This window comes from Castor canadensis, chromosome 11 (assembly GCF_047511655.1).
Source record: "Castor canadensis chromosome 11, mCasCan1.hap1v2, whole genome shotgun sequence".
In the NCBI taxonomy this organism is placed as follows: Eukaryota; Metazoa; Chordata; class Mammalia; order Rodentia; family Castoridae; genus Castor; species Castor canadensis.
The window spans coordinates 112235825-112261110 of record NC_133396.1 but is presented as its reverse complement, the minus strand read 5'-3'; the positions used below and the strand labels follow the sequence as shown (position 1 = coordinate 112261110).

At 37.2% G+C, this 25286-nt stretch overlaps 1 protein-coding gene across 7 annotated transcripts in view; it reads left to right on the top strand.

The window, feature by feature from the left end:
• The window catches only part of Mia3 (MIA SH3 domain ER export factor 3), a 63201-nt gene that overhangs the window by 30860 nt on the left and 7055 nt on the right, over positions 1–25286 (top strand). For 5 of the 7 annotated variants that reach the window (XM_074048265.1, XM_074048264.1, XM_020160418.2 and 2 more), the window contains exons 4-18: positions 1039–3853; positions 4914–5072; positions 6382–6512; positions 13737–13868; positions 16618–16639; positions 17694–17782; positions 18036–18113; positions 18202–18312; positions 19760–19831; positions 20001–20105; positions 20988–21110; positions 21219–21318; positions 22165–22220; positions 22315–22405; positions 22573–22711. In XM_074048265.1, the coding sequence (XP_073904366.1) occupies positions 1039–3853; positions 4914–5072; positions 6382–6512; positions 13737–13868; positions 16618–16639; positions 17694–17782; positions 18036–18113; positions 18202–18312; positions 19760–19831; positions 20001–20105; positions 20988–21110; positions 21219–21318; positions 22165–22220; positions 22315–22405; positions 22573–22711 (4223 nt within the window). Of the gene's footprint in view, positions 1–1038; positions 3854–4913; positions 5073–6381; positions 6513–12596; positions 12888–13736; positions 13869–16617; positions 16640–17693; positions 17783–18035; positions 18114–18201; positions 18313–19759; positions 19832–20000; positions 20106–20987; positions 21111–21218; positions 21319–22164; positions 22221–22314; positions 22406–22572; positions 22712–25286 lie in introns of those variants that run through there. The other 2 variants (XM_074048263.1, XM_020160422.2) reach the window with 2 other exon arrangements.

Genomic DNA, 25286 nt, shown 5'->3' with positions numbered 1-25286 from the left:
TGGCTCTTTTTATGCTAATTTGCTTACTAGTGGAGAAAGGGCGAGAAGATACATTTATGGATAGCCCCTGAAAGCACATCTTAATGGCTGCCTAGAACCCTAATTTAGAGACAGTATATACATCTTGCTGACTTTTGCTTTCAAGTTGTTCTTGTGGTAATAATAAAAGTGGGAGTGCCCTTGACATCATTCTTTGGCACTTCAAATTTTTACTTCCCATGCATCTGTACCTCAGTAAGATACCTCTTAAACTGATTTATCTTTCTCAATCCAAGGAAAAATATTTGCCAAAATCCATGTAAATTTAGAGCCTGATAGGAAGGTGATTCTGCCAATTTCTAGTTGGGTGAGCAGAGTATTGTGTAGAGGACTAAATGGTCTTCCAGCTTCTCCTGGAAAGATTATTATCAGGTGAATTCCCAAAACATCAGCTGTAGATATAAGGAGTGTGGGACCCAATACATAGATACCCCACTTTCCCCTCTCTTTTGCTCAGAACAAATTGAAGACATAGTGTCAGGCAGATGGACCAAAATGCCACTATTATTTATTTATTATGATTTTTAAAGAATATGACCCATATTTTAAAATAATGCAGAATTAATGGACTTTCTAACTTCCCAGTCTAGAATAAGAAAGACTTACCCAGCCATGGAAGAGCTGGCCAACTAGGAGCCTACCTAAGGGTCACTGTCCCTATAAAACTCACAGCATGGGGGAACAGAATATTTATTTATCCTTTGGCAATCCCAGATAGCAAACATAAAACAGGGATGGGGTCGAACAAACTCACCAGCCACGTGAGTCCTTCTTCTCTTGAGGAAGAGAGAATGAAGGGAAATGAAGACTATTACTCAGGTAGAAAGTGGGTTCCAGCCTCCCATTTCTACACATCCAAAGAACAGTCATTGCCCAATGTTGATCCAAAGCCCTCCCTGAGCCAAGCATAATTTTCAAATTATCTCTCATTAGCATGAGTAAGAGTTGCTCTTGTGACACTTGATTGTTGACACCTTAATGTTTTTCTTTCACTTACAGGAAACAGATTTTGTCTGTTTTGATGGTGGAAGAGATGAATTTAATAATTACAACGTAAAAGAACTTTTAGGGTTTTTGAAATTGTATGATTCCGCAACTGACCATTCTGACAAAGGTATAGAAAAAGTTTCTCAGGGTGTAGAAAAACCTCCTGACATATCTGAGGAAAGTGAACCTGAACCTGAGTTAGGAGATGCCAACTCAGAGGAAAGAGAAAGTGCTTTCTTAGAAAGCACTAAAGAACTAGAGGAGCAGTATTTGGCTCTGAAGAGCCAATTCCATGAAAGCACTCAAGCAGATAATGCTCAAGAAGAGTATTATGCATTTGATCCTTTTGAAGAAATGTTGCAAGATAAATTACAGGTGCCAGAAAGTGAAAACAAAACCAGCAATATTTCTCAGGTTTCAAATGGACAGAAGATTGACACATACAAACTTTTGAAGACAGAAATGACTCTAGACTTGGAAACAAAATTTGGCTCAACAGCTGATGCACTCGTTTCTGACGATGAGACAACCAAACTGGTTACTTCGTTAGAAGATGATTTTGAGGAGGACTTGGATCCTCAGTATTATGTGGTAGAAAATGAAAAAGAGGAGAATACAGACAACTCTGATGAATTATCATTATTAACATTTATGGATGGAGAAAATGTGAAAACACCAATGAAGTATGGAATAGAGAAACAGTCAACAGATAAAGAGCAAAATTCAGATGAAGGGGATACAGTTGAGGTGACTCTACCCCCTGAAATAAAAAATGATGATAAAAATATACTGACAACTTTGGAGGATACTTTCTTCTCTGTTGTCACAGGAAGTGATGAAAAAGCAGGTATGATGAATTCAGAGATTTCTAATTCAGAGAAAGAAAAGGAGGATGACGATGTATTAGTCCCAGATAGCAAACAGGGGAGACCACAATTGGCAATGGGTTACGTTGACCCTGAGAATGCTGAAGATGGTCTTTCTGTGGATGTCTCTAAAACAAATGATGACTTCGAAATGGACACAGAAGTTGACATTAAAGGAAAAGGGGAGGACATTCAGGAGTCCAAGCAAGGCTTGGTGCAGGATGAGTCAGAATTAGTGGGTGTAAAGCTAGAAGGTGCTGCACACAGTTCTCCTCAAAATAACAAGCTCATCTTGCCAGCTGCTAAAAAGGAAAAACACACATTAAAAGCAGCATCCAAAAACAAAGAAAATGACCTAAAAGAAGCAATTATTCATATCTCAAAAGAAACACTTCATGAAGAAAAATCTGGAGAGCAGCTTTTGGACAATAGCTCAGAGAGTAAATCTCTACATAAAGGTATGAGGAGTCAGATGACTGAAGAAAAGAATAACCAGGAAACTTTGGGTGTCACACCACTCTTGAGAGAGAATAATGCATCCAAAGATAGGACAGAGGAGGTAGGTGTTTCAGTAAGTGGACCAAAAGCGCATATACATTCAATGGAGAATCAACATCATGTATTTAAAGTGAAACAAGATCTTAAAACTCAAAATCAACCAAGATTCTCCTCTTCAGGGGACGTTGGTTTGTCAAGAAAACTGGAAGAAAAGGTCCCTGTCCTGGGAAGAAATATTTCTTGGCAGCAAGAAAGTGACGTAGCTGTCACAGTCAATAAGCAGGTAAATGAGAAGATAGGACTCTCTGAAGAAGAGGGCACAGAGAATCCTGCAGATGCACAGTTGGCTTATCACCAAGCAACACAGGGGACACAGGAAGTAGAAAAAACTGAGCAGTCAGACAGCATGGAAGTATCACATTTTCATACTGAAAAACCAGAAGCAGATGAGGACGATTATCCGTCTGAAGAGCTCCTGGAGGATGAAAATGCTCTCAGTGCAGAACGGTTTAAAGAAACACATCTAGGTATTCAGAATAAGAGGTCAGATGTTAATCTGCAAGTTTCTGAAGAAGTAATTTCAGTGACCGTTAAACCTGAACCAGAAACTGAAAGAAAAAAACAGGAAACTAATATGATTTTGGAGATTGAAAAAACAAGTGACACTACATCCAAAGGGGCAGACAGGATGGGCAGAGAATCAGATAATGTAGTAGTGGGCAGAAAGGAAAGCCCTTTGGCAGATGAGAAAGCCCAGAGACCATCTGAAGTAAGTGTCTTTCCTGACAAGAAAATAGTTCAGACTCCAAAGTTAGGTGAAGTATTTCAGCATAAAGATCCTGATGATCTGGAAAAAGATAGCCATGAGGAACATCTGAATACCTCAGGACTTGTGAAAAAGCCTGGGGAAGAAGAAATCTCAAATGAGGACCCTGAGGGCATAGAGAAACTCATGGGCACAGACAGCCAGGGCCCTGCTCCAGAAGATCCTGAAGATGACTTACTGCACTGGAGCCCACCTATAGCTCTGGAGCCAGAGCTCAGTGGGCTCAGAGAGGACTTACCTATTATATGTAGCTTCTTCAAAGAACAGCATTCCCTGCAGCGGTTCCTGAAGTACTTTGATGTCCATGAACTGGAAGCAATGCTACACGAAATGTCATTAAAGTTGAAGTCCGCACAACAGGAAAGCCTGCCCTACAACGTGGAAAAAGTCCTAGATAAGGTCTTCCGTGCCTCCGAGTCACAAATTCTTAGTGTGGCAGAGAAAATGCTTGACACTCGAGTGACTCAAAGTAAAGATCCGGGAGTGAAGGAGAATAGCATATCTGAAGAGGTTGCAGTGCTAGACGATATTCAAGACCTGATCTACTTTGTCAGGTACAAGCACTCCATGGTGGAGGAAACTGCCCCACTGATCACAGCCCCCCCACCAGAGGAAAGATGGGCTGGAGCAATGGAAGGTAAAGTACCTGTCTGTGATCTTGTAGAGTTAGGCTGGAGAAACCAGTGGTGGTAGTAGTAGTAGTAGTAGTAGTAGTAGTAGTAGTAGTAGTAGTAGTAGTAGTAGTATGTGTGTGTGTGTGTGTGTGTGTGTGTGTGTGTGTGTGTGTGTGTGTGTGGGGAGTGTTTCACCAAATTGCCCCCCCACCAGAGGAAAGATGGGCTGGAGCAATGGAAGGTAAAGTACCTGTCTGTGATCTTGTAGAGTTAGGCTGGAGAAACCAGTGGTGGTAGTAGTAGTAGTAGTAGTAGTAGTAGTAGTAGTAGTAGTATGTGTGTGTGTGTGTGTGTGTGTGTGTGTGTGGGGAGTGTTTCACCAAATTGCTTCATATCTTATTTGAAGTCTGGTCATTGTGTCCACGTCCCCAAGGAGAAGGCCAACACAAGCCCACTTGTCCCTCGCTTCTTTCTTTTAGGCTGGAGCATGGAGGGAGATTTCTTAGTTTTTCCTTAGGACAGTTGAGATTGGTTAGTTTTTTCAGAAGGAAACTTTATAAAAAGCTAAATAGAAATGATCATGAAAATAACAATGGATTATGTCCTGAGCTTAGTGAAGGAGATGGGTTCACTCTGGCTCTTGGAGGCACTTGTAAATATTTGAAAGCTACTCTGGCTGCCCATGTGTGGAATGTCCTTCCCCATTTTGTCTCTGAGAGACATGCTGTGTGGATGAGAGAGTTTTATAGTGTTTTACATTTCTGCTCTTGACAGGAATTCGCTTCTGCACATTTATTATGTGGGCATATGCTGATTTTCAGGGGGAGTTAAGTTACTGAAGTTCTTTCCATAAATGTGTTTAATTTATGAAATACCCTGGGATAATAGATTCTCTGTACATTTGACAAGGTAGAACAGTCATCCTTTAATTAGTATAAATAAATGGAAACTCCTGTTTCTTTGCCTGGCTGGTCTTATGTATGTCAGGACATAGGGGCCAGTGTTGAGGAATTGTATGATAAGGGAATGCTGATCAGGGGTATGAGCTGAATGGATAACTCAGTGCATTCTTCTCCCATATAGAGGTGCAGCTACCACAAGAAGATAATTTCCAACAAGAGAACACAGATCTCAATATACAGCCACCTGAAGAGCCTGATCTTTTGGATCAACCCGTGACTGGGAACATGGATTTCTCAGAAGTATCCCAGAAGCTGAATACTGAGAAAGAAATAGACCCAGGTAAAGCTTGCTAATTTTTCTTGATAAAGTAGAAGCATATCATAAAGAAGACTGGCTGGGATCTTTGTTGTCAAAGGTAAGAAAGGAGGACAGAACATAGAGACCCAAAATAGGAAAGAGGTCAGAGTGTATAACTAACTTACAAACAAATGCTTGGCTGCATCTGGTTGTGTAACTCATTTTATCTAAAATATTATTCTTTGAAGACCATGTATTCAAAAACAGACTTTTCAATTAGACCAGAAAGTTCAGAAACTCAGGGGGTTAGGGACAATAATCTGTGATTAAGAAGCCCTCCAGGAAAGTCTGGTCTGGTACAAGTCAAAGTTTTAGAACCACTGTTCTGAAACTCATAAATTCTGTGTTTTCCCCCACTTCATCCCTTGAATGAAATTTCAAAGTAGCTCACTTCCTTTTTTGATTTTCTGCCTCAACATGGCAAGTAAAACTTTTTAGGCTATAGTGAAAGGATGCAGGCATCTTTATATTATAAGTACAGAACTTTGCAGTCCAGTATACACTGATACTTGTGAATAGTACTTGATTGCAGCACACAGTAAACATCAAGTGGAAATGAAAAGTTAAAAAAAAAAATCTTTGGGTTGGGGGAGACCTGAAAGGCAACTAGGCCAGCCTCTCACTAGCTGCACATTGGACTCCTAACTGTTTAATAAAATGTGCTGCAGCTTATGTAACTCATACTAAAACCCCAGCCCCACCTCCTCCTCTTGTGCAGATCCTCTCAAGTAAATTGGAACCACGTTCACAGAGCTTCCATGCCAGTTTTCCATTCTACAAGTCATTCTCTTTAGTCTCTCTTCTCATTTTCCATATTCTCCTTTATGTAGCTGTCATCTGCTCATTCAGTGATTAGTTACTGAGTACCTGCAAGGTGCCAGGTGCTGTGCTAAACCTCGGTATGTTCCACCTGCAAATCCTTTTCAACCTGAAGTTTCTAATACAGTACCTTGCCAGCACCAAATCAGTGTTTATTGAATGTGACTGTGTCTATATAGTGAAAGCATAAAATTCTGTTTGTTTGTTTCTTGAATTCCCATGAGGAAATATTATTGTGGTAGCAGTTGTATGGCCAGGAAAGTGATGGAAGGGGCTGATGGGAACTGTGTTCATTTTACAATTGAAGGATCTTATGGCTTTAATTAAGATTCTGGAATTTTATCTCTGTGTAATTTTTGTAATTTTTTTAGGAGAATGCATAGTGATTAATAGTACCCACTAAATTTAAATAGCATAAATATAATTTTTAATATAATGTATGAAAAAAATCTGTTTTTCCCCTCAACCTTAGGGCTGTTTGCAACTGAAGATAATCCTGTTGATGAGCAACCAGAGATACGTATGGAAAAGCCAGCAAGTGCGTCACCTTCGGAAAACACAACCTTTTTAGTACATTCATTTGTTCTTTACCTAACTGAGAAGGTAAGTTTGGCATGGTTTCTTACAGTTTGTAAGGTGATATTGAGCATCAAGTGAAGACTTTAAAATGTCTTTATGAAAATGACTCCTGATCCTCTGACGATAACTCCTGAAATGAAATGAGCCATAGGTGAATGGCTTTAATTAGGGATCCTTAGTTTAGCACACAAGGTGGATTTGCTGCTATAAAACCTGGTTCTTGCCCTCAAGACCTTGCAGTCTAGCAAGGAGATGTTTCAATCTTATGAAACATCATAAGATTTGGGCAGAGATGAGGCCCTGAGTTCAAACCCCATTACTGCCAAAAAACCCTGTTAAAGTGGTAAAAGCACACCTGCCCAGCAAGCATGAGGCCTTGAGTTCAAACTCCAGTGGTGCAAAAAAATAATAATAAACACTTTTGGGCTGGTGGAGTGGCTCAAGTGGTAGAGTACCTGCCTATCAAGTATGAAGCCCTGAGTTCAAACTCCAGTACTGCAAAAAAAAAAAAAAGAAAGAAAGAAAGAAAGAAAAAAGATATGGGCAGAAAGAGAAGTGTTTATCTGATCATAACAGTATATTCCATAAGTTGTCTTATCATGGTTTGAAGATGATAGATAAAGAGGTTAACTGAGATACATTTTAAGCAGAATCAAAGGACAAATGGAGTTTGTTGTTGGGGACAGTGGGCAGTCAGAAGAAGTAACACAGTCAGAGAATTGGAGGCTTGAAGAAAAGATGAAGTGGGGAAGCCAGGGAAGCATGAATAGTGTGGGGCTCAAGGGGGATGGATGGTGTCTATTGGAGGGAGGTGGGGCGTATCATAAAGGAAGCTGTGTCCATGAGGAGGAGAGGTAAACCATTCATGGTAGGGATCCTTTGAAGGTTTTGGCTCTTAGAAAGAGCCACTTATGATAGAATATTTATAGAGTGAGTCAGGATCCAAATGAGTTTCAGTGATTTTGAAAAGCAGTATGGAGACCCCTCAAAAAGCTGAAAATAGAACTGGCATATGATCCACTGATACCACTCCTGGGCATCTACTCAAAGGAAGTAAGTCAGGATACAATAGAGGCACTTGCACACTGATGTTTATTGCAGCACAGCTCCAATAACCAAACTTTGAAAACAATCAAGATGCCCTACAGCTGATGATCGAGAAAATATGGTACGTATATATAGTAAGGAGTTTTACTCAGCCATAAGGAAGAGAATGACACCATGTGGTTTGAAGGTAAATGGATGCAATTGGAGGACATCATGTTAAATGAAATCAGGTTTAGAAAGATAAAAGTCACATGTTCCTCTCATATGTGGAAGATAAATCCAAAAGATAAACATATACACAAAAACAACATGATCATATGCAAACATATATGTAGAACAGGTTTATAATAGTGGAACTACTCTGTGGAACTTGGCGAAGGAGGGAAGGGAAAAGTGAATGATAGAGCATCAACAATATCATAAACATAACATTTGTGAAGGTAGAGGATATAACAATATGTATTGAAAGCTGTTGAAAATGAGTGGTGAGAGGGAAGGGAGAAGGGAGAGCAATGGAAGGGGTTGAACTGACCAACATAAAATATACTCACAGTAGGGATACATCGAGAATTCCCTTTGAACATTGATTTAGAAATTAATAGGTACTGTAAAATAGGTACAGTATGTGTCTATGTGGGGGGGTACTTATGGGGAGGGAGGGTGAACAAGGAAATGAAGGTAAGGGAATATGGATGATCGACTCCATATACGAAATAGAACAATGAAACCTCTGCTTTAAGTAGGGCAGGAGGAGGTTGAGGGGGAGAGATGGTGGGGGTAATCTAACCAATGAATAATGTAAGCCTATTCAGAATTGTCACAATGAATCTCCTCTGTACAACAAATATATCTTAATGAGATAGAGAGGGAAGGAAAGAGGGGGGAAGGAAGGGAGGGAGGGAAGGAAAGGAAAAAAGGAGGGAGGGAGGGAGGGAAGGAAAGGAAGGAAGGAAAGAGGGAGGGAGGGAAGGAAGGAAAAGAAGGAAGGAAAGAGGGAGGGAGAGAAGGAAGGAAAAGAAGGAAAGAGGGAGGGAGGTAGGAAGGGAGAGAGAAAAATTCACTATGGTAGAATATTTATAGAGTCAGAATCCAAATAAGACATTATATCTGTCTTGAAGCTTAAGCTCTCTCTTGTGGTACTTTGTGGTATGGATACCGAACTTTTGGGTAAATTGTAGGAATGAACAAGCTTTCAGAAGTTGGAGGACAAGATGCCTCAGGACTGTAGAGAAGGTGACCTCTTCAATCACAGTAGTTTCCTGTAGGTTATGTTATTTCAAGGCTTGTGTAGGAAAGAGGGGTTTTGTTGTTGTTGTTTCTGTAAATAACCCAGGGTTGTTCCAAAGTCATCATTTAGAAATTTGAGCAAACTCCTAAACTTTTTGTTTTTTATTGAGACATAATATTTGTATATCTTTATGGGGCATTAGGGTAATTTGATACCTGGATACATTTTGTAATAATCAAGTCAGGGTAATAAGCACTTTCATCTTTTCAAACAATCATTTTTATGTGTCAGGAATGTTGTATTCTTCTAGTCATTTTGAAATATATCATAGGTTTTTATTTATTTATTTTGAGGTCCTGGGGTTTGAGCTCAGGGCTTTGCACAGCTAGGCAAATGCTCTACCATTTGAGCCATGCTCCCAGCCCTTTTTCTTGTAGTTTGTTTTTCAGATAGTCTTGCACTTTTGTTTGGACTGGCCTTGGACTGTGAATTTCCTACCTTTGTCTTCTGAGTAGCTAAGATTATAGGGGTATGCCACCATGCCTGGCCTCATAGGTTTTTTTTTTGTTTGTTTTTGGTACTGGGACTTTTGAGCCATTCCACCAGCCGTATTTTTGTGAAGGGTTTTTCAAGATAGGGTCTCACGAACTGTTTGCCCTGGCTGGCTTTAAACCTCAATCCTCCTGATCTCTGCTTCCTAAGTAGCTATGATTACAGGCGTGAGCCACCAGCACCCGGCTCATAGGTTGTTTTAACCAGTAGTTATCTTATTATGCTATAAAATTCCTCCTCTCTATGTTTTGGCACCTCTCTTAACTTCTTTCTGTCCTTCTGCTCTTCCCAGTCTCTACTGATCACTATTTCATTCTGATCTTCAATAAGACTGATTTATTATAAATTAATAAATTTTTAATGTCAGCTTCCTTATCTGAAAAATATAGATAATACCTACTCAAACTGTTGTAAGAATTAAATGATTTGATAATGTAAAGTGTCTGGTGAGGTGCCTGGCATTTTGCAGGATTTCATCACCCTCCTAATTCTTATTTGGACAGTGGACAGTGGAAAGACACTGAATTCCCAGGGAATTCAGGAGAAGGGCTGCTATGATGGGAAAGGTGGAGGAAAACCAAACCATTTCTGTTTCTCCATGGTTTGATAAAGGTGTGCTTGATCTATGCAGTTAAAATAAAATTTCCAGTGAATAAGCCAGTACAGAAGTCATACTTTGGTTATTAGAATGAATCATCATCACTTAGAAAATTTAACAGCCTGCAGATGGAGGAGGAATTCTTTGTTATATTTCTAGATAGGCACAGTGCTGTCTTCTAGGCCTGGGTTGGAGATACAGATGTCATGCAGTATTATGGTCTCTAATTGTGGGGAAGACACAGACATGAGTGGCAAGAGGAATGCATTGTTACACAATGCTGACTTGAAGGGGCTTATCAAAAGACATTTTGATGTCCCAATATTTATAGGACATTGTGCTAGGAAAAAAACATTCTTAGATGAATAAAGCCTAAATCTGATTTTTGAAAGGCTTAAGGGTTTATCAAATGTAGATGAAAATTGGGGAAATAGAGGATGTATGAACTAGTGATGTGAGGTTTCAAATAACTAGTAGAGTGATCTGATAGGACTGGGGAATAATGGGTATTCCCCATTATTATTCCCTATTAATGGAAGAACTACACCAGAGTCAATGTTGATTGATACTTCATAGAATCTTAGGGTTAGAAGAGAGACCTTGAAAGGCTACTCGTCCAGTTTCTCACTAATTACGGTAATTTCCTCTTGTAGTTATAAGCCCGTGTAACAGTAATTCCTGGTACAAGCCACTTACCTTACAGGGCTTCACATTTCTCTGTTGGCTAATTCTTTCTCATATTGACTCCAAATTTCCTTCCATATGATATCCTCTATAAAAACCCAATGCCATCCAGCAACTTGGCAAGCAGATACAGGAGGATCAAGGTTTGAGGCCAGCCCAGGCAAGTCAGTGGTGAGACCCTATGTGAAAAACAAACTGAAAGCAAAATGACTGGATGTGTGTCTCAAGTGGCAGAGCACTTGTCTATAAGTATGGGGCCCTCGGTTCAATCTCCTAGCACACCAAAAAAAAAAAAAAACAAAAACTATTTTTTTCTACATAGTAATCCTTTAAATATTTAAAGTTATATCTTAATTTAAAAATTTATTTTAGTATTTTATCATGAAAAATTTCAAACAAAATCAGAGAGAATAGTAAAGTGACTATAGATAATAATGGTACAGTGTGCATTTCCAAAAGATGAAAGAAAGGATTTTGAAAGTTTTTCCATACTGAAATGATAAATGTTTAAGAATGTAGACGTGTTTAGCCAGATTAAAATTGCAGTGTTACACAACACATTGTTTTGAAACACCACAGTATCGAAAAAAGGGTTTTGTTTAACTCTTATCTGAGAATCATTGTCATGTCATGGATTTAAAAATATTTGGTGTTTCCATCCAGTCAAGAATAGTAATTCTTATTGATATTCAATTTCTCCTAGTTTTGGCTAGTGGGAATCTCTTCAGCTTGGCTCCTGGGTCTTGTGACACCACCTAGTGGTCATTGCTAACTGCTCACTATGCTTTCTAGTATGACAAAATATTCAAGCTCATCTTATATATTTCCTGTCCAAATCTTGAAGGAGCTATTTCTCTAAGGAGCCTTGCTTCCTTATCATGGGAAACAGTATTTAGAGACTATATTCCAAGTACTAAGATTGCTTATTGCTTTTGAGTTGGCCATCATTTCTAGGCCTTTTTAGAGAACAAAGCCAGGGAATATGTGGGGTTTTTAAATGTGAATATTCATCATAATATCACAGGGATACTTTCAATCAAAATTCAGGATGTATGAAATTGTACGTCATGTCATGTATCTTAGATTAGTATTTTCTTTCTCTGATGCTAGAAATCATGGTTTTCCATGACATCAGTGTAACTACAGTCATATGCAATACACTGGCTATTGCCTTACTGCATCCTAGATAATTTTATTATCTATCTGATCATTAAAAAAAATGGGACTGGGAATATAGCACAGTGGTAGCTTTTGGGAGACCCTCCCTTTGATCAACATCACACACAAAAAAAGTCAAATGATTTCCATAGCCAGCTACGATAGCTTTATACACACTGTTTTTACCTTCTTAACTGAAACAACTAAAAAAAAAAAGAGTCAAAATTAATGAAACAACAATTTTCTTTAGATTTTATTTTTTTCTTTTTTCTTGGCTTTGAACTCAGGGCCTCACACTTGCTAGGCAGGTGCTTTTACCACTTGAGCCACTCAGCCAGCCCAACAATTTTCAAGGAATTGGACATTAAGCAACAAAGGAGAGTAATTCCAGAAACATAAGGAACAGATGCCATGAGCAATACAATTGTCCCAGCTTGCTATGTTAAGAGAGTTACTGGGGCATGGCACAGAAAGGGAGAACTCAAATACAACCAGTGGTTACCCTAAGTTGAGATTATGCTAAGGTTCCAGGGAGACCAAAGCAACTAGAATTTACAGGGTGGAGTACCACAAGAAGAAAGCTGCCTTGAGAAAAAACCTCTGGAGATCCGTGAAGGGTCATTTGAGTATTCAGCAAAGTATTCATCAGCACACGAGTGTGACAAAACTACCCAAAATCAGAGAAACAAATTGATTAGAAGGAACCATTACTGGCACTCTCCTTCACCAGCGTCTCCGCTTACTTGGGCTCTCCCGCTCAGTCCTCCCCCCGCCTACGCCGGCTGTTGGTTGGTTCCACCCTGGCCCCGCCCCCGCGGCTGGCTGCGTAGGCGCGTTGACGTCTGTCAGATGACGTGTGTTATTGAAGGCGGAGGGCGGAAGGGGCCGGCAGCTGGGAAGGCGAAGTTCATTCCCAGAGTCCATCCCCTGAGCGGGTCCTTCCAAAGGAGGAAACGGTGAAAGAGAGGGGTCGTGTGTTGTTCAGTTGGGACGCGTCGCCTCCGCTCTGCTGTCCTACACAATGGACACAGTACCGGCCACTGTGCCTTCTGTCACCGCTTCCTCTGGGGATGCGGAACTTCTGGGACCCCTGTCGGTGCTCTACGCGGCCCTCATAGCCAAGCTACTGGAGGTGACGGTCCCCACTCCCAGGAAGAAACTCCAGCTCTGGCAGGCGGGTGGGGGGCACTAATTGACAGGGTGGAGAAGTATGGACGTTGCTGTGCTCTTGAGGGAGGCCCGTGAAAGTGTATTTGAGTTTTCGTCACTTGGTCTTTTTTTTTAAACAGCACTTACGAAGCAACAAGCACTGTGTTAGGTTCTGGAATGCAGTCGCAATCAAAATAGCAAAATGTCCTTACAGACCTTTCCCCTTTGCACTGTTGCGGAATGGGGCCAGTTTGACAGCTACCTCCCATACTTAGAGAAGGCAGTGCAAACAGTGTATAATTGGCAGGTGTTTAATGCACTTTGAGGAAACACTTAGAATTAGGCATTGAGTTTCACAAAAGACAGTTCAGAGCTTTCTATTTGAAGTTACTTGGGACTTCTGTGTTTATGTAAGAGTAAAATGGAGTTAAGATTAAAAGTTGTAGAGGAATAACAGATTATTTGTATTCTTCATTATCCTATAGGTTTTATTTTCAGCAATAAAAGTTAATTACTTTTATCTTATATTTAAATTTTTCATGTTATCTAAGAGAAAAGTATGATTCAGAGGGATTCCAGCCATGTATTTAGACAACATGATAAGGCAGGTTCTATTACGAACTGGAAATATATGCTTGAGTTAAAGATATGTACACAAAACACTATAAGCCAAAAATTAAATAGGAGACAGCTAATATCCTCTTTCTTGAATCAGGAGCCATTGAAGATTTTTGAGGGGAGTAGTTATCTGATAGAAGTTGCTTTAGAATTTCTGTGATATTCTTTGTGACTGCTTTGTTGTAAACTTCTTTTTCTAATATTTCTATTTCAGCTGGTTGCTACATTGCCTGAACATGTTCAACCTGGTCCTGATTTTTATGGACTACCATGGAAACCTGTAATTCTCACTATCTTTTTGGGAATGGCTTCATTTTACCTTTTCTTCTGGAGAGTTTTTGTTTTTGTGAGTAAATTAACTTATAATCTGACTCATAAATACATGGAGTATTTTATAATCACTGGCCCTTTTATTTGCTCCTCTTTTAGTTACTAATAGAAACACAAATTAATGGTTATAATTCAAGCTTTGTAATTCAGGTAACTCTTCTAAAAAAATTTAGTGTAATCTTTGTGTTGATAAAGACTTAAGAGAACAAGATAAGTATCTAATCTCAATGAGAAAACTTCAATTTGTAAATTCTTTATATTAAAACCTAAAGATTAAGGATTAGGTAGGTGCAGATGTATACATTTGTAGAATTGAACATTCTTACAGTCATCCTGAAAAGTAGTTTAATAGTATCTATCAGAACCTTTAAAAATGGGACAGGATATATAAATATCCTCTTTTATAGCATAATGTCCTGTCTGATAATACATCCTAAAGAAATAACTGATTAAACATTAAAGATCTTGCACAAGTGTGTTCAATGGAACAGTATTTATTTGAGTGAAAATTTGGCACAACCTAAATAATAGTAGGGGAATTTTTAAGTTATTGTACATACACATAATGGAATATTAGGCAGATTTATATATTTCAAAGACTTGGGATACAGAAAATGCTTATAATTTAATGTGAAGTAGAATAAAGCAGAAACTAAGACTTCAAAATACTGTTAACCTGTATATTATATAAACACAAATACATGTAGGACAAAATGCTACAAATAGATACAGCAGAATGATAGAAATGTCTAGGAGGTAAAGTAACTTTTCAGTCTTTTCTTTATATAGATGTTTCCTAGATTTTCTGATTTGATCAGGTATTAATTGTGCTCAGAAGATACATTAAAATTTTCATTCCCTAGTCTTTTTCTGAGCAGAATTTATCTTTCAGATACATATAGACACACATATACATGCTCACATTTATACATATTTGTGATTATATTGGAGGTGGTTCTCCATCATAGTTGTTTAGTGAAATTGGGGGGAAATTACTGCATGTAAAGGAGCTTTGCAAATGAAAAGTGTTCAGTTGAAACTTTGTGGCCCACACCATTAGATGCAAATCTTTCTAAACTGAGGTTTCTTTTTTGTTTTGTTTTTTTTCTGATTTCTTAATTATATTAGACATATCATTATTAGTAAGTTTTCTAGCTGGGCATAGAGGTGCAAACCTATAATCCTACCACTCTGGAGACTGAGGCAGGGTTATCACAAGTATAAGGCCAGCCTAGTTACTGGGTCTGCATAGAGTTTCAGGCCAGCTCTATATAGTCAGGCCCTGCCTCAAAAAACCAAACAACAACAACAAAAAAAGTGCCTTCTTACGAAGAAGAATCTTTTGCCTGGATTCCTATGAGGACTTTTCTAACCTCACTGAACTTTTCCTTAAGTAAAAGGAAAAAGAATAGAAGGGTAAGTGGGAAAGGGGAAAAGTGAAAACATTTTGTACTTCTTATTTTTGTTCTCCCTTTTCAAGAACCCTAATACCTGTTTCTATTTTCACTGGGCTGTGTCAGCCCAGTGTCCTACACTGCTGCTCCTCCAATCTCAGCATTTACCTTTGCAAACTTCGGAGCCTTCCCTTAGATTCTAGCTTTTTGCTTCTTTTTACTTTCCCTTGCTTTCTAGTTTGGGTGAAAGGAAGCTTATTCTCTGATTAATGAGGCTATGACATTAGAGAAGTAGTCCTCTCTTTCCCTTGTTGAGTTTTCTAAATGCATTTTTCTCTATCAAGAGTATAAGAGATATTTTAGATACTGTAATAATACTTAAATACCATGGATGATATGTAGCCTTCTCTGAGTATCCCATCACCATTTTTAACATTTGACATGAGAAATGTATTATAAGTTATAAGAAAATTTAGCAATACACTTTCTCTTAATTCATTTGTGTCTTTGGAGAATTCAGTTTTTGCCCTTTCAGGAAGATGTCAGCTGTCAATTCTCTTGTTGCTTATGCATTCTCCTCTAGCAGTCTTCCCTTCCCTTTCAGATTTATTACCACAGTTGTAGTGGTCCGGAAAATCAGATGATGTATCCCTATTAGATTATTCCTAAATTCAGTCAGTAGCCAATTTTGAATAGGATTTCTAAGATGTTTTCTGGTGAGTGAAAGAGGCATGTTTTAGTGCAAAGATTATGCCCTTAATTTTGTTTCCTCAGTCTTTTTTTCAATGGTCATTGTTGACTTTATTCTGGCTACTGGCAGTGTCAAATAAATGACATTGAGCAAATAAAGCATTAATGTATTTATTATGAAGGTAGTACTCACTTTTATTAAAGGCAAGTATTCCTGTCATAAGATTGATGCTCATTTATTACATATGTAAGCATATCTTTAGCTGTAAAATAAGATACATACCTTATTGTTTCGTCTATTGAGGCTATTTATGAAATAGCGATACCAATTAAATTTGAAATACTTTTTTTTTTCCTTTTGGACAGCACTGGGGTTTGAACTCAGAGCCTCATGCTTGCTAGGCAGACGCACTTACTGCTTGAGCCACTCTGCCAGCCCTTTTTTGTAGTGTTTTTTTTTTTTCAAGATAGGCCAGGCTGGCTTTGAATTGCAATCCTCCTGATCTTTGCTAGGATTACAGGTGTGAGCCACCAGTGCTAGGCTTGAAATTCTTTTTAATTTTCCTTATTGGAACCAAACTGTTATCTCATTTGTTTATGATTCTGACTGTTGTATTAACAATATGCTCCTATGAATCAAATGATTGACATCAAATTGAATTTTATTTCTTTCTCTTCTAGATAAAGGATAAATTATATGAAGGTAAATTTTTAAGCTTACTTTAACACTTGTACTATTCTTCTATATTAGAGTTTGATATGGGTTTTACATAAATTATTATTATTTTTTGGTGGTACTAAGGCTTGAACTTAGTGCCTTGTGCTTAATTGAGCCATGCCCCTAATCTTTTTTGCTTTAGTTATTTTTGGGATAGGATCTTGTATTTATGCCTGGGTGGGTAGGACTGAATTTTACATTTCCCAAGTAGCTGGTAAATGCCACCATACCCAGCTATTTGTTGAGACAGGGTCTCGCTAACTTTTTGTCCAGTCTTCCTTTTTGAATGGTAATCCTCTTGATCTCTGCTTCCCAAGTAACTGGGATTACAAGCATGAACCACTATACCTGGCCTTCAGCTTGTTCTGTGGGATATATCTCACTAACTTTTTTGCTTAGGTTGCCCACAAACTGCCATCCTCCCATCTCTACCTCCTGAGTAGCAGTTTTAATGACCTCTGATGTCTAATTTATTTATTAACTCCCAGATTGCTAGCTTGGGTAAAAGATATGATGATGTTGCCAACTAAAATAGGAGATGAGGAATAAATTATGGTGTAGGAAGAGCATGATTTTAATTTAAATCGATTGACTTCGATTTATTCCAGATTTATTAGAAGTGAACAGTGTTCCTGTGCTAATGATTTAATCAGTACAATAACTATTTATAGGTACATAATTTAAGGAACTGTAATGCAACCCTGTATGCTTGAATGTTCTGTTTCTCTTTGCGAGTAACATGTATTAGAAGTTATCCCATATTCTGAGAAGAAAAGCTTTCTTTAAAGGGATGAATATCAACCTATAACATTTTCCTATATTTCCCATCTTTGAAATAAAATTTACTATATTTTCTTAAATTTTAATAATATTTTACACCCTTATATCAATTAATTACAGATTGCTTTTAAAGATGTAATAGATATGCTAAGGGGTTCTCTTTCTTCATCATGGTAGTTAACATGTCTTTGCTGATAATACATGTGTAATTCAATTTCATGTGGTGATCATAATCTATGTATTTTTTTTCTCTTTTTAGTCAGTGAACTGCACATTTACGAAAAGATGAAGATTTTCAGGACAGAAAATTCTTCACTTAAGCAAAAATTGTCAAATTATGACCAGGAGGTATAATTATTCTTTTTTTTCCCCCGGGCTCCACCTTTAATTATTTCTACCTATCTTGCCATTCAGTTATTAGGATATTTAAAAAACATATTTCCTTTTTTCATTATTTCCTATAAGCCATTTCACATCTTAACCAGTTGTGTTGTCATATTTATAGATTATTGCTTTCTTCTGTAAGGGGTTACCTCTTGGAAAAACATTTTGGTAGCACTACAATTTGTATTTCATTAATTCTGAATGCTTTGTTTTACAGAGGAAGAATTCAAATAAACATGTTCAAGAAACCAAGAAACAAAATACAATTCTCCATGATGAAACAATTAAATATAAGGTAAAAGTTCCTTCTCTTTTTGGAGTTACATTCTAAAAGCAAAAATAAATGTAAGGAATAATTTTTAATAATTAAAAAATCTTTTAAGGATAAAGTGAAGGAACTTGAAGAAACCAATAGAATCCTGAGGGAGAAAGCTAAAAGTCTCCATATTATGTTAGAATCACAGAGAGAACAGAATATCAAAACTCAAGACATGGTAAGAGTTTCACTAGTAATTATCATTATAATTTGCATCATGAATTATTTTGTAGGGTGAGTTGAACTTTTCCCATGCTGCTAACTAAAGTAAGATTAGGAGTCAGGGAAATTTGAACCTGTCTGCTTATTTTGTAGAATTTTAAGTACAAAATCCAACAAATACTTTAATGGGCCTAGAAGTATTTTTGTCTTCAACCCTGGATAATTTCAGATGGGTTGGCTCTGCCCTTCAAAGCATGTAGAACAACTAAAAAATATAGCTGGTTGAATAGTTCTTGTACTTTGTTTTGTTTAAAAAATTATTTTTTCAATAAACTTTTTATCATAGTTTTAAATTACATAATAGTTGAAAAGACAGTAGAGAGGCTCCCAAATATCCCACTCACAGTTAAGCTTGATCACATAGCTAAGGTAGTATTTGCCATGTTTCTGCACTATAAAAGTAGTTTTTCAGCCCTTTGCATACTGTATTCTCTGGAAGGAAGTTATTATGCACACGACTCACAATTAAAAAGTCAACACTTATGTTTTACCTCCTTGATGAGTTAGTTATCTCCACGAGTTTTTTGAAATTCTTCTGTATGTGAGATTTGTCTATTCTCTCTCAAATTCTATCATGTTTAATTTAATCAAGAGAATTTTTCTGGGAAGGCAGTATTGGGACTTGCACTTAGGACTTCACACTTGTTAGACAGGTGCTCTTCCACCTGAGCCATACCTCCAGCCCTTTTCTCTGGTTATTTTGAAGATAGGATCTTGCTTTTTGATGCACTGGCGTGGACAATGATCCTCCTATTTATACTTCACACTGTAGGTGGGATGTGCAGTTCCCTACCCCAGCCTTTTTTGTTGAGATGGGTCTCACTAACTTTTTGCCTGGGCTGTCCTGGGACTGTGTAGCTGGGATGATAGGCTCATGCCACTGTGCCCAGCTATTGTATGAGATGAGGTCTCATGAACTATTTTACCATGCTGGCCTTTAACAGCAATCCTTCTGATTTCATTCTCCCAAGTAGCTAGGATTACAGATGTGAGCCATCATGCCTAGCTCAAAAGAATATTTAAAGTGATCTTGGGGATTGTTTTAATCTACTACTAGGGAAAAACAAAAGTATAGCCCCATTAATGTGAACTGGTTTGTTTGGAAGTTTTTTTTGTTTTTTCAATTTTCTTTACTTTTATCTTTTTGTGTAGTCATCTAATACATTATCTCATAATTGGGAAGGCTGTGGGTGCCATGAAACATTTTTGACTTCAATTATTTTCCTTCATTTCTTTAAGTTCTTGATTTTTCCCTTAGGCCACAGTTGGGTCTCCTGCTTTTATCTGAAATGTAGGGAATGGCTTGGGATGTGTTTTGTTAATGTTTCTTCTTTTTTAGCATATGTATCAGTGATTCTACTGAGATCCTAATGCATGTTTTATGTTCTGTTTTCCCCTGACAGATAATGAAAAAAGATAGATTCCTAGAGAAATTAAAAGATGCTATTTCCACAAATACCTCAGAATTTTCCGAGGTAAAGCTGCCTGTGTTTCATGCAGGATGTCAATACTATGTCTTAGTTTTTGTTGAGGAACAAAAATTTGGTGTTTGTTAAAATGTGCAAAAAATGAAAACTGTGATGGGAAAATGTAACTTTTTTCCCCCTTGGGAATTAATTCACTAATAGGAGTGTTTTGCATTAGGTTCAAATTGCCCTTAATGAAGCTAAGCTTAGTGAAGAGAAGGTAAAGTCTGAATATCATCGAGTTCAAGACGAAAATGCTAAGCTTAAGAAGAAGAAAGATGAGGTAAACAAAAATTCATGTCATAGATAATAAAAGATCGAGAACCAATTGTTATTACATCTCAGATGATTGTTTTCTCAATTTTTTTTTTATTTGGGGGTGGGGGACTGGGGTTTGAACTCAGGGGTTCATGCTTGCAAAGCAGGCACTCTAACACTTGAACTGTGCTTCCAGATCATTTTGCTCTGATTGTTTTGGAGATGGGGGTCTCTCAAACTGTTTGCTCAGGCTGGCCTCAAACTGTGATCTCAACTTCCTAAGTAGCTAGGATTGTAAGTGTGAGCTACTGGGGCCCAGCAGATCTGTTTTTAAGGAAAGGAAATTCATGGAGATTCCTGTTCTTAGATATGCAAAGTTTAAACCATGGTTCCCAAATATACATATTTGAATACACATACCTTCATAAATTTTATATAAATTTTTTCCCTCCATTTGTTCTCAGTGTTCTGTTCTGTACAATTTATTACAGCTCTCAGTGTTGGGTTTTTATCTTGTCAAACGCCTATCAGTTATTACCTTGAGTGATCTCAAAGGGGCAGTGGGTTGGCTTTTTAGACCAAAAAATTAGGTAATTTATAACCCTTCTTTGAACAATTACTGCTTCACTAGCCAAGGGAAAGTTACTAGTTTGACCTAGTATCTGGATTTAGGAGACAGTGAGATGGGCATATCCATTCCTACTGGAAGTACTTGAATTAGCAAAAATCTTCTGAAGGATGCAATAGAGTCATTCTGGAGAATTCTGATCTTCTGACCTCTCTCTTAACTTAGGTCTTAGCCCCTAGTGAGACGTCAAAGAGGAGTTCCCTGTTTCAGTCACATGACCCTCATGTCTCCTTTGCAAATTCCTTAACTCATAGGAATTCTTATGTTTTGACTTCTCAGTTGGAGCAGCACATTACAGAATTGAGGAAATCACATGTTGGTCTCAGTGAACAAATCAAATCATTTGAGAAGTCTCAGAATGATTTAAAAATAACTGTTACTCACAAAGATGATAATATTAAGGTAAGTTTATTCTCACAAATACATGCTTAATCTCATGAATTCTTCTGAAATATGCTGAATTAAAGTTAAGACGCTCTTACACCCTTTCGCTTTTTTTTTTTTTTTTAGAATTTGACTAACTGTCTTATACAGTTGAATCAATTAGAGAATGAATATGAGGACCAAAAAGAAAATAAATCAGATGAATTCGCCAATGGAGAACTGTGTGGTAAGATCAGCCTCAGTGAGGTTAGACTTCTTTTGCCCTCGTCTTTAAGTACATTAATGTGTAATGGATTAACATCGTCTTAAGCTTTAGAGTTGTAGATACATATAGCCGGACTTATAGATGTGTCTGTTTGCATTGGGCAGAAGTGGATTGCTAGGGTATAGTGTAGTAATAAGCATGTACAGAACACTGACTTTAGTTTTGAAAACTAGGTATGCATGCTGGAATTGCCATAGGTTGTGTCTTGAACACTGTACAGTAGGAGAAACTTGTTTCTCATGTTTATCATATTTGATTGATAATTGTCTCTGTAGCTTTGTGGTTTTAAGGACCAGAACCCATTTCATATTATTGAGGTGCTTAGAGTTATAAACTAAGGCTGTCAGAGCAGAGGCTAGAGAATGTCAGGAAGCTAGAGGGTAGTGTGTTTACTGATTGGGAAAATATCTCCAGATGTTGTCTCGCTGAGTGAATATTGCTTGCATAGGTGTGTTTTAAACCATACCTGGTAGCAGATTTAGGGGGAAAACAGAGGAGTGAATTTTTGCAAACAAGACACTTGTGTAGGCAGAGGTAGATCTGAGAAGAAAGGACTTTACATGATGTAAGTCTTTTTGCTTAGGAACAACATGAATAACATTTTTATTATACAAGCTGGGAACTCATTTTTTAAATCTAAGTTGGAAATTCTCTTAAAAGTCAATCAGTCTTATCATTTCTGTTGGTTAATTTGGTTTTTGTTTCCCCCAATGTTTGAATATGATCATTATTTAGTTTTGGGGAAGTCAAGAAAGTATAGAGTTAAAAAGCAAGGAAAGAAAAAGCAATTAATCTCTTGTTTTTTAGGTGACCGGAATGAGAAGATAAAAAATCAGATTAAGCAGATGATGGATGTCTCTCGGGTATGATTCTTTATTTATAGAGTCCTATAAGTACCTGCAAATTCTTAACTATGCCTCACTGTTTAAGACTACATCTCTCTCCTGTAATTTTTAGACACAAACTGCAATGTCAGCAATTGAAGAGGATCTAAAAGTTGTACAACAAAAGCTAGGAGACTCGTTGTCCACTAAATGTGACCTGCAAGGTAGGTGGTTCTTGCGAGGAAATTGACATATATTAGAAAGATTTAAAATGTTTTTGGAAAGATAAAGAATGGGTTCTCTGTTTCATGCTTCTCACTCCCCTCAGCCAAGTTCTCAAGTCCTTGTGCACACTTACAGAAATTTATAGAATAACTTTTATCATTTACAGATCAAATAAAGAAATTAGAAGATGATTATAATACTCTCAAATCCTCTAAAGATGGACTGGAAGATAAGTGCAAAACTCTAAAGCAGAAAGTAGAGATTCTGAACGAACTCTACCAGCAAAAGGAGATGGCTCTGCAAAAGTAAGATCACTCATTGCTAACAATTTTATCAGTAAATGTATGAACTAATTTTATCTTTTTAAAAGATTATTTGTACTTTTTTCCATTTGTAATTAGTAGAGATTTATCTTTCTTCCTTTGTGCTTTGGTTTCCATAACTTGCATTTTTCTTTCTGTTCTAACCAATTGTCAGAAATAGCTACCTATAATTCATATGAAAGGAGAGTCATTATGGGTACTTACAGCTACTGCTGCCAGAATCCTTCTTTTTTGAAGATCTGTACTCTTTCAATGGCTCTGCCTCTTATTTCACTTCCTTTCTTTGTGGTCACTTATGTAATTGTGTGTGTCTTACTAGCTGTGTTTTGCTAGCTGTTAGCATAGCCTGTAAAGATCCTGAATGGATATGTATCACATATATTTAGTAGAATAAAAACTCAAAAGAAGTATTTAGTTATTGAAGTTATTCCAAATTTTAGACATTCATATTTCCAAATATTGAGAGTGAACATAACAATTGTATTAAAAACATTCGAAGTTTTGATTACAGAAGTACTTGCTTGTAGTATGTGTTTAGGTATTATCTTCTGAAATGTACATCTCAAATTTGGAGCTAAAGGTGTATTTTTGTAGTTTATTTAAAGTTTTTCTTCCATAAAAAATACCTGAATTCTTTAAATATCGATTGTCTGTGCCAGACACTATTTGTGTTTGCTACTATACTTTCCTCTTTGGTCTATTTGGAAGGTGTGTCTTGGTAAGCAAATTTAATCTGTTTTACATGTTACTGCCTAATGAAATTAAACACTGAAATCACACCATTAACTTTTCTGCTAATTTGTGCTAAGCAACCAGTTTAAATCCTTCAAATTCTGTTCAAGCCATTTCTAAATGCCCAGCCTGCTTCAGAGAACCATTTCTCATTTGATCATTTTTGAAAAAGAGCACTTCTCTGCTTCAAATAATAACCTAAATTACTTAAATGACAATTGATTTTCTTTATGATGCAGTTAAATGTTGCACTGTTTTATTAAGCTCCTCCCAGATCCTTTCAGTCACCATCTCTGGTTTGTGTTCTGCTGTCTGTCCCCAACCAGTTAGTTCAGGCCTACATCATCTTTTCTACCAGTCACCTAACTAGCCCATCTCCAGTCACCCTTTCTTATACAACTTCTTCCAAACTCTGGTTAATTTTCTTTACAGTTGCTTTAGTGAACTTTCTGAAATGTAAGTCTATTCATGTAGTATGTGTTTAAAGTCTGCAGAAAATTTGTTTTCTATTTAATGGCCTGTTCTGTGCTCTTTTTTATTCTTTTTTTCTTTCTTCTTTCTTTTTGGGCAGTATGAAGGGTTCACTTATGTAGTCAAGGCTGCTCTGAAACTTGCTATGTAGCCCAGGCTCTGGGCTACATAGTTTATAAACTACAGTAAAATTCATAATCTTGATTTTTACTGCCTTGAATATTTAAGGCACAATTATTTAAAAATCTGTGCGATAGTCCCACTAAGTGGTTCTCTTGTCTGTTAGATTTTGTTCAGTGTCTTGTCTTGTGGAGGGCTTGGTCTGTTTTGATTGAGTGGCAAACATTGTATGTGATAATTGTAGAGGAAATTTGAGGCCTAGGACGATGCTATTTTACAGAAAAGATCTTGAGATTACTTCTAGCAAGTGACTATTACTTTAATTTAGTCAGCAATTAAGACCAAAAAATGGTTTAGTCCCTTCAAAGGATATATTGTATTGCCTATTGAATACTCCAAGTGACAGTATTCTAGTCTCAACCCCAAGTCTTGACATTTTATTAGGGCCTCCCCCTCATTTGTAGCCCTCAAATCCACTTCTTTTTTCTCTGAACTCAAGAAATTTATTGAACACTGTTTATATCTCTGCATTGTCTTCAACCTCCCTAAATCTCCACATTGTCTTCAATTTGTGGAAGAGACAGGAAAAAACTGGCTTAAAATGTAGCATGACATGTAATTCTGAGATTGTTTTTTCTACTGGATCTTGGCCACTTAAATGTGTCTTTGCATGTCTTCAAGGACATTCTATTACATTTTTGTCTTAAGTGTTCTGATTGTTCATAGTGTTCTCAGACTAACTCGTCCATTATTAGAAACAAAATTCCCTCTGATCTTTTCTGTTGGGGGTGGGTTGAGATGGTATTGTTTATGCTCAACACTGAGATTTCAGTATCACCACCACACCAGGCTTGATCTTTCTTCAAGACTTGTTTTTTTCACATTCCTTCTTAAGTTGGAGTCAGGGAGAGATTATTCTGTTCCTACATATTTTTTATACATAAAGTTGTGCTCCCTTAGTTCAAGAATAGTGCTTTATCTATACATTCATCTTTAACATCTTATAAGGTAATTAGTTTATTATAGCTGCTCATAAAATACTTGTTGAAATATTGAATAGGTAGTTATAAAAGACTTGGTCCTTTTCCTACTTGGTGTTAATAATCCTCTTTCCTATTTATTTTGTTCTGATTCATAGAAAATTAAGTTTCAAATAAAGTAACTTTTGAGTTGGGACTATGAGTAATGTAGTACAAGGATAAGCAGAAAACAGTTGTGGGGTATTTTTTGGTTT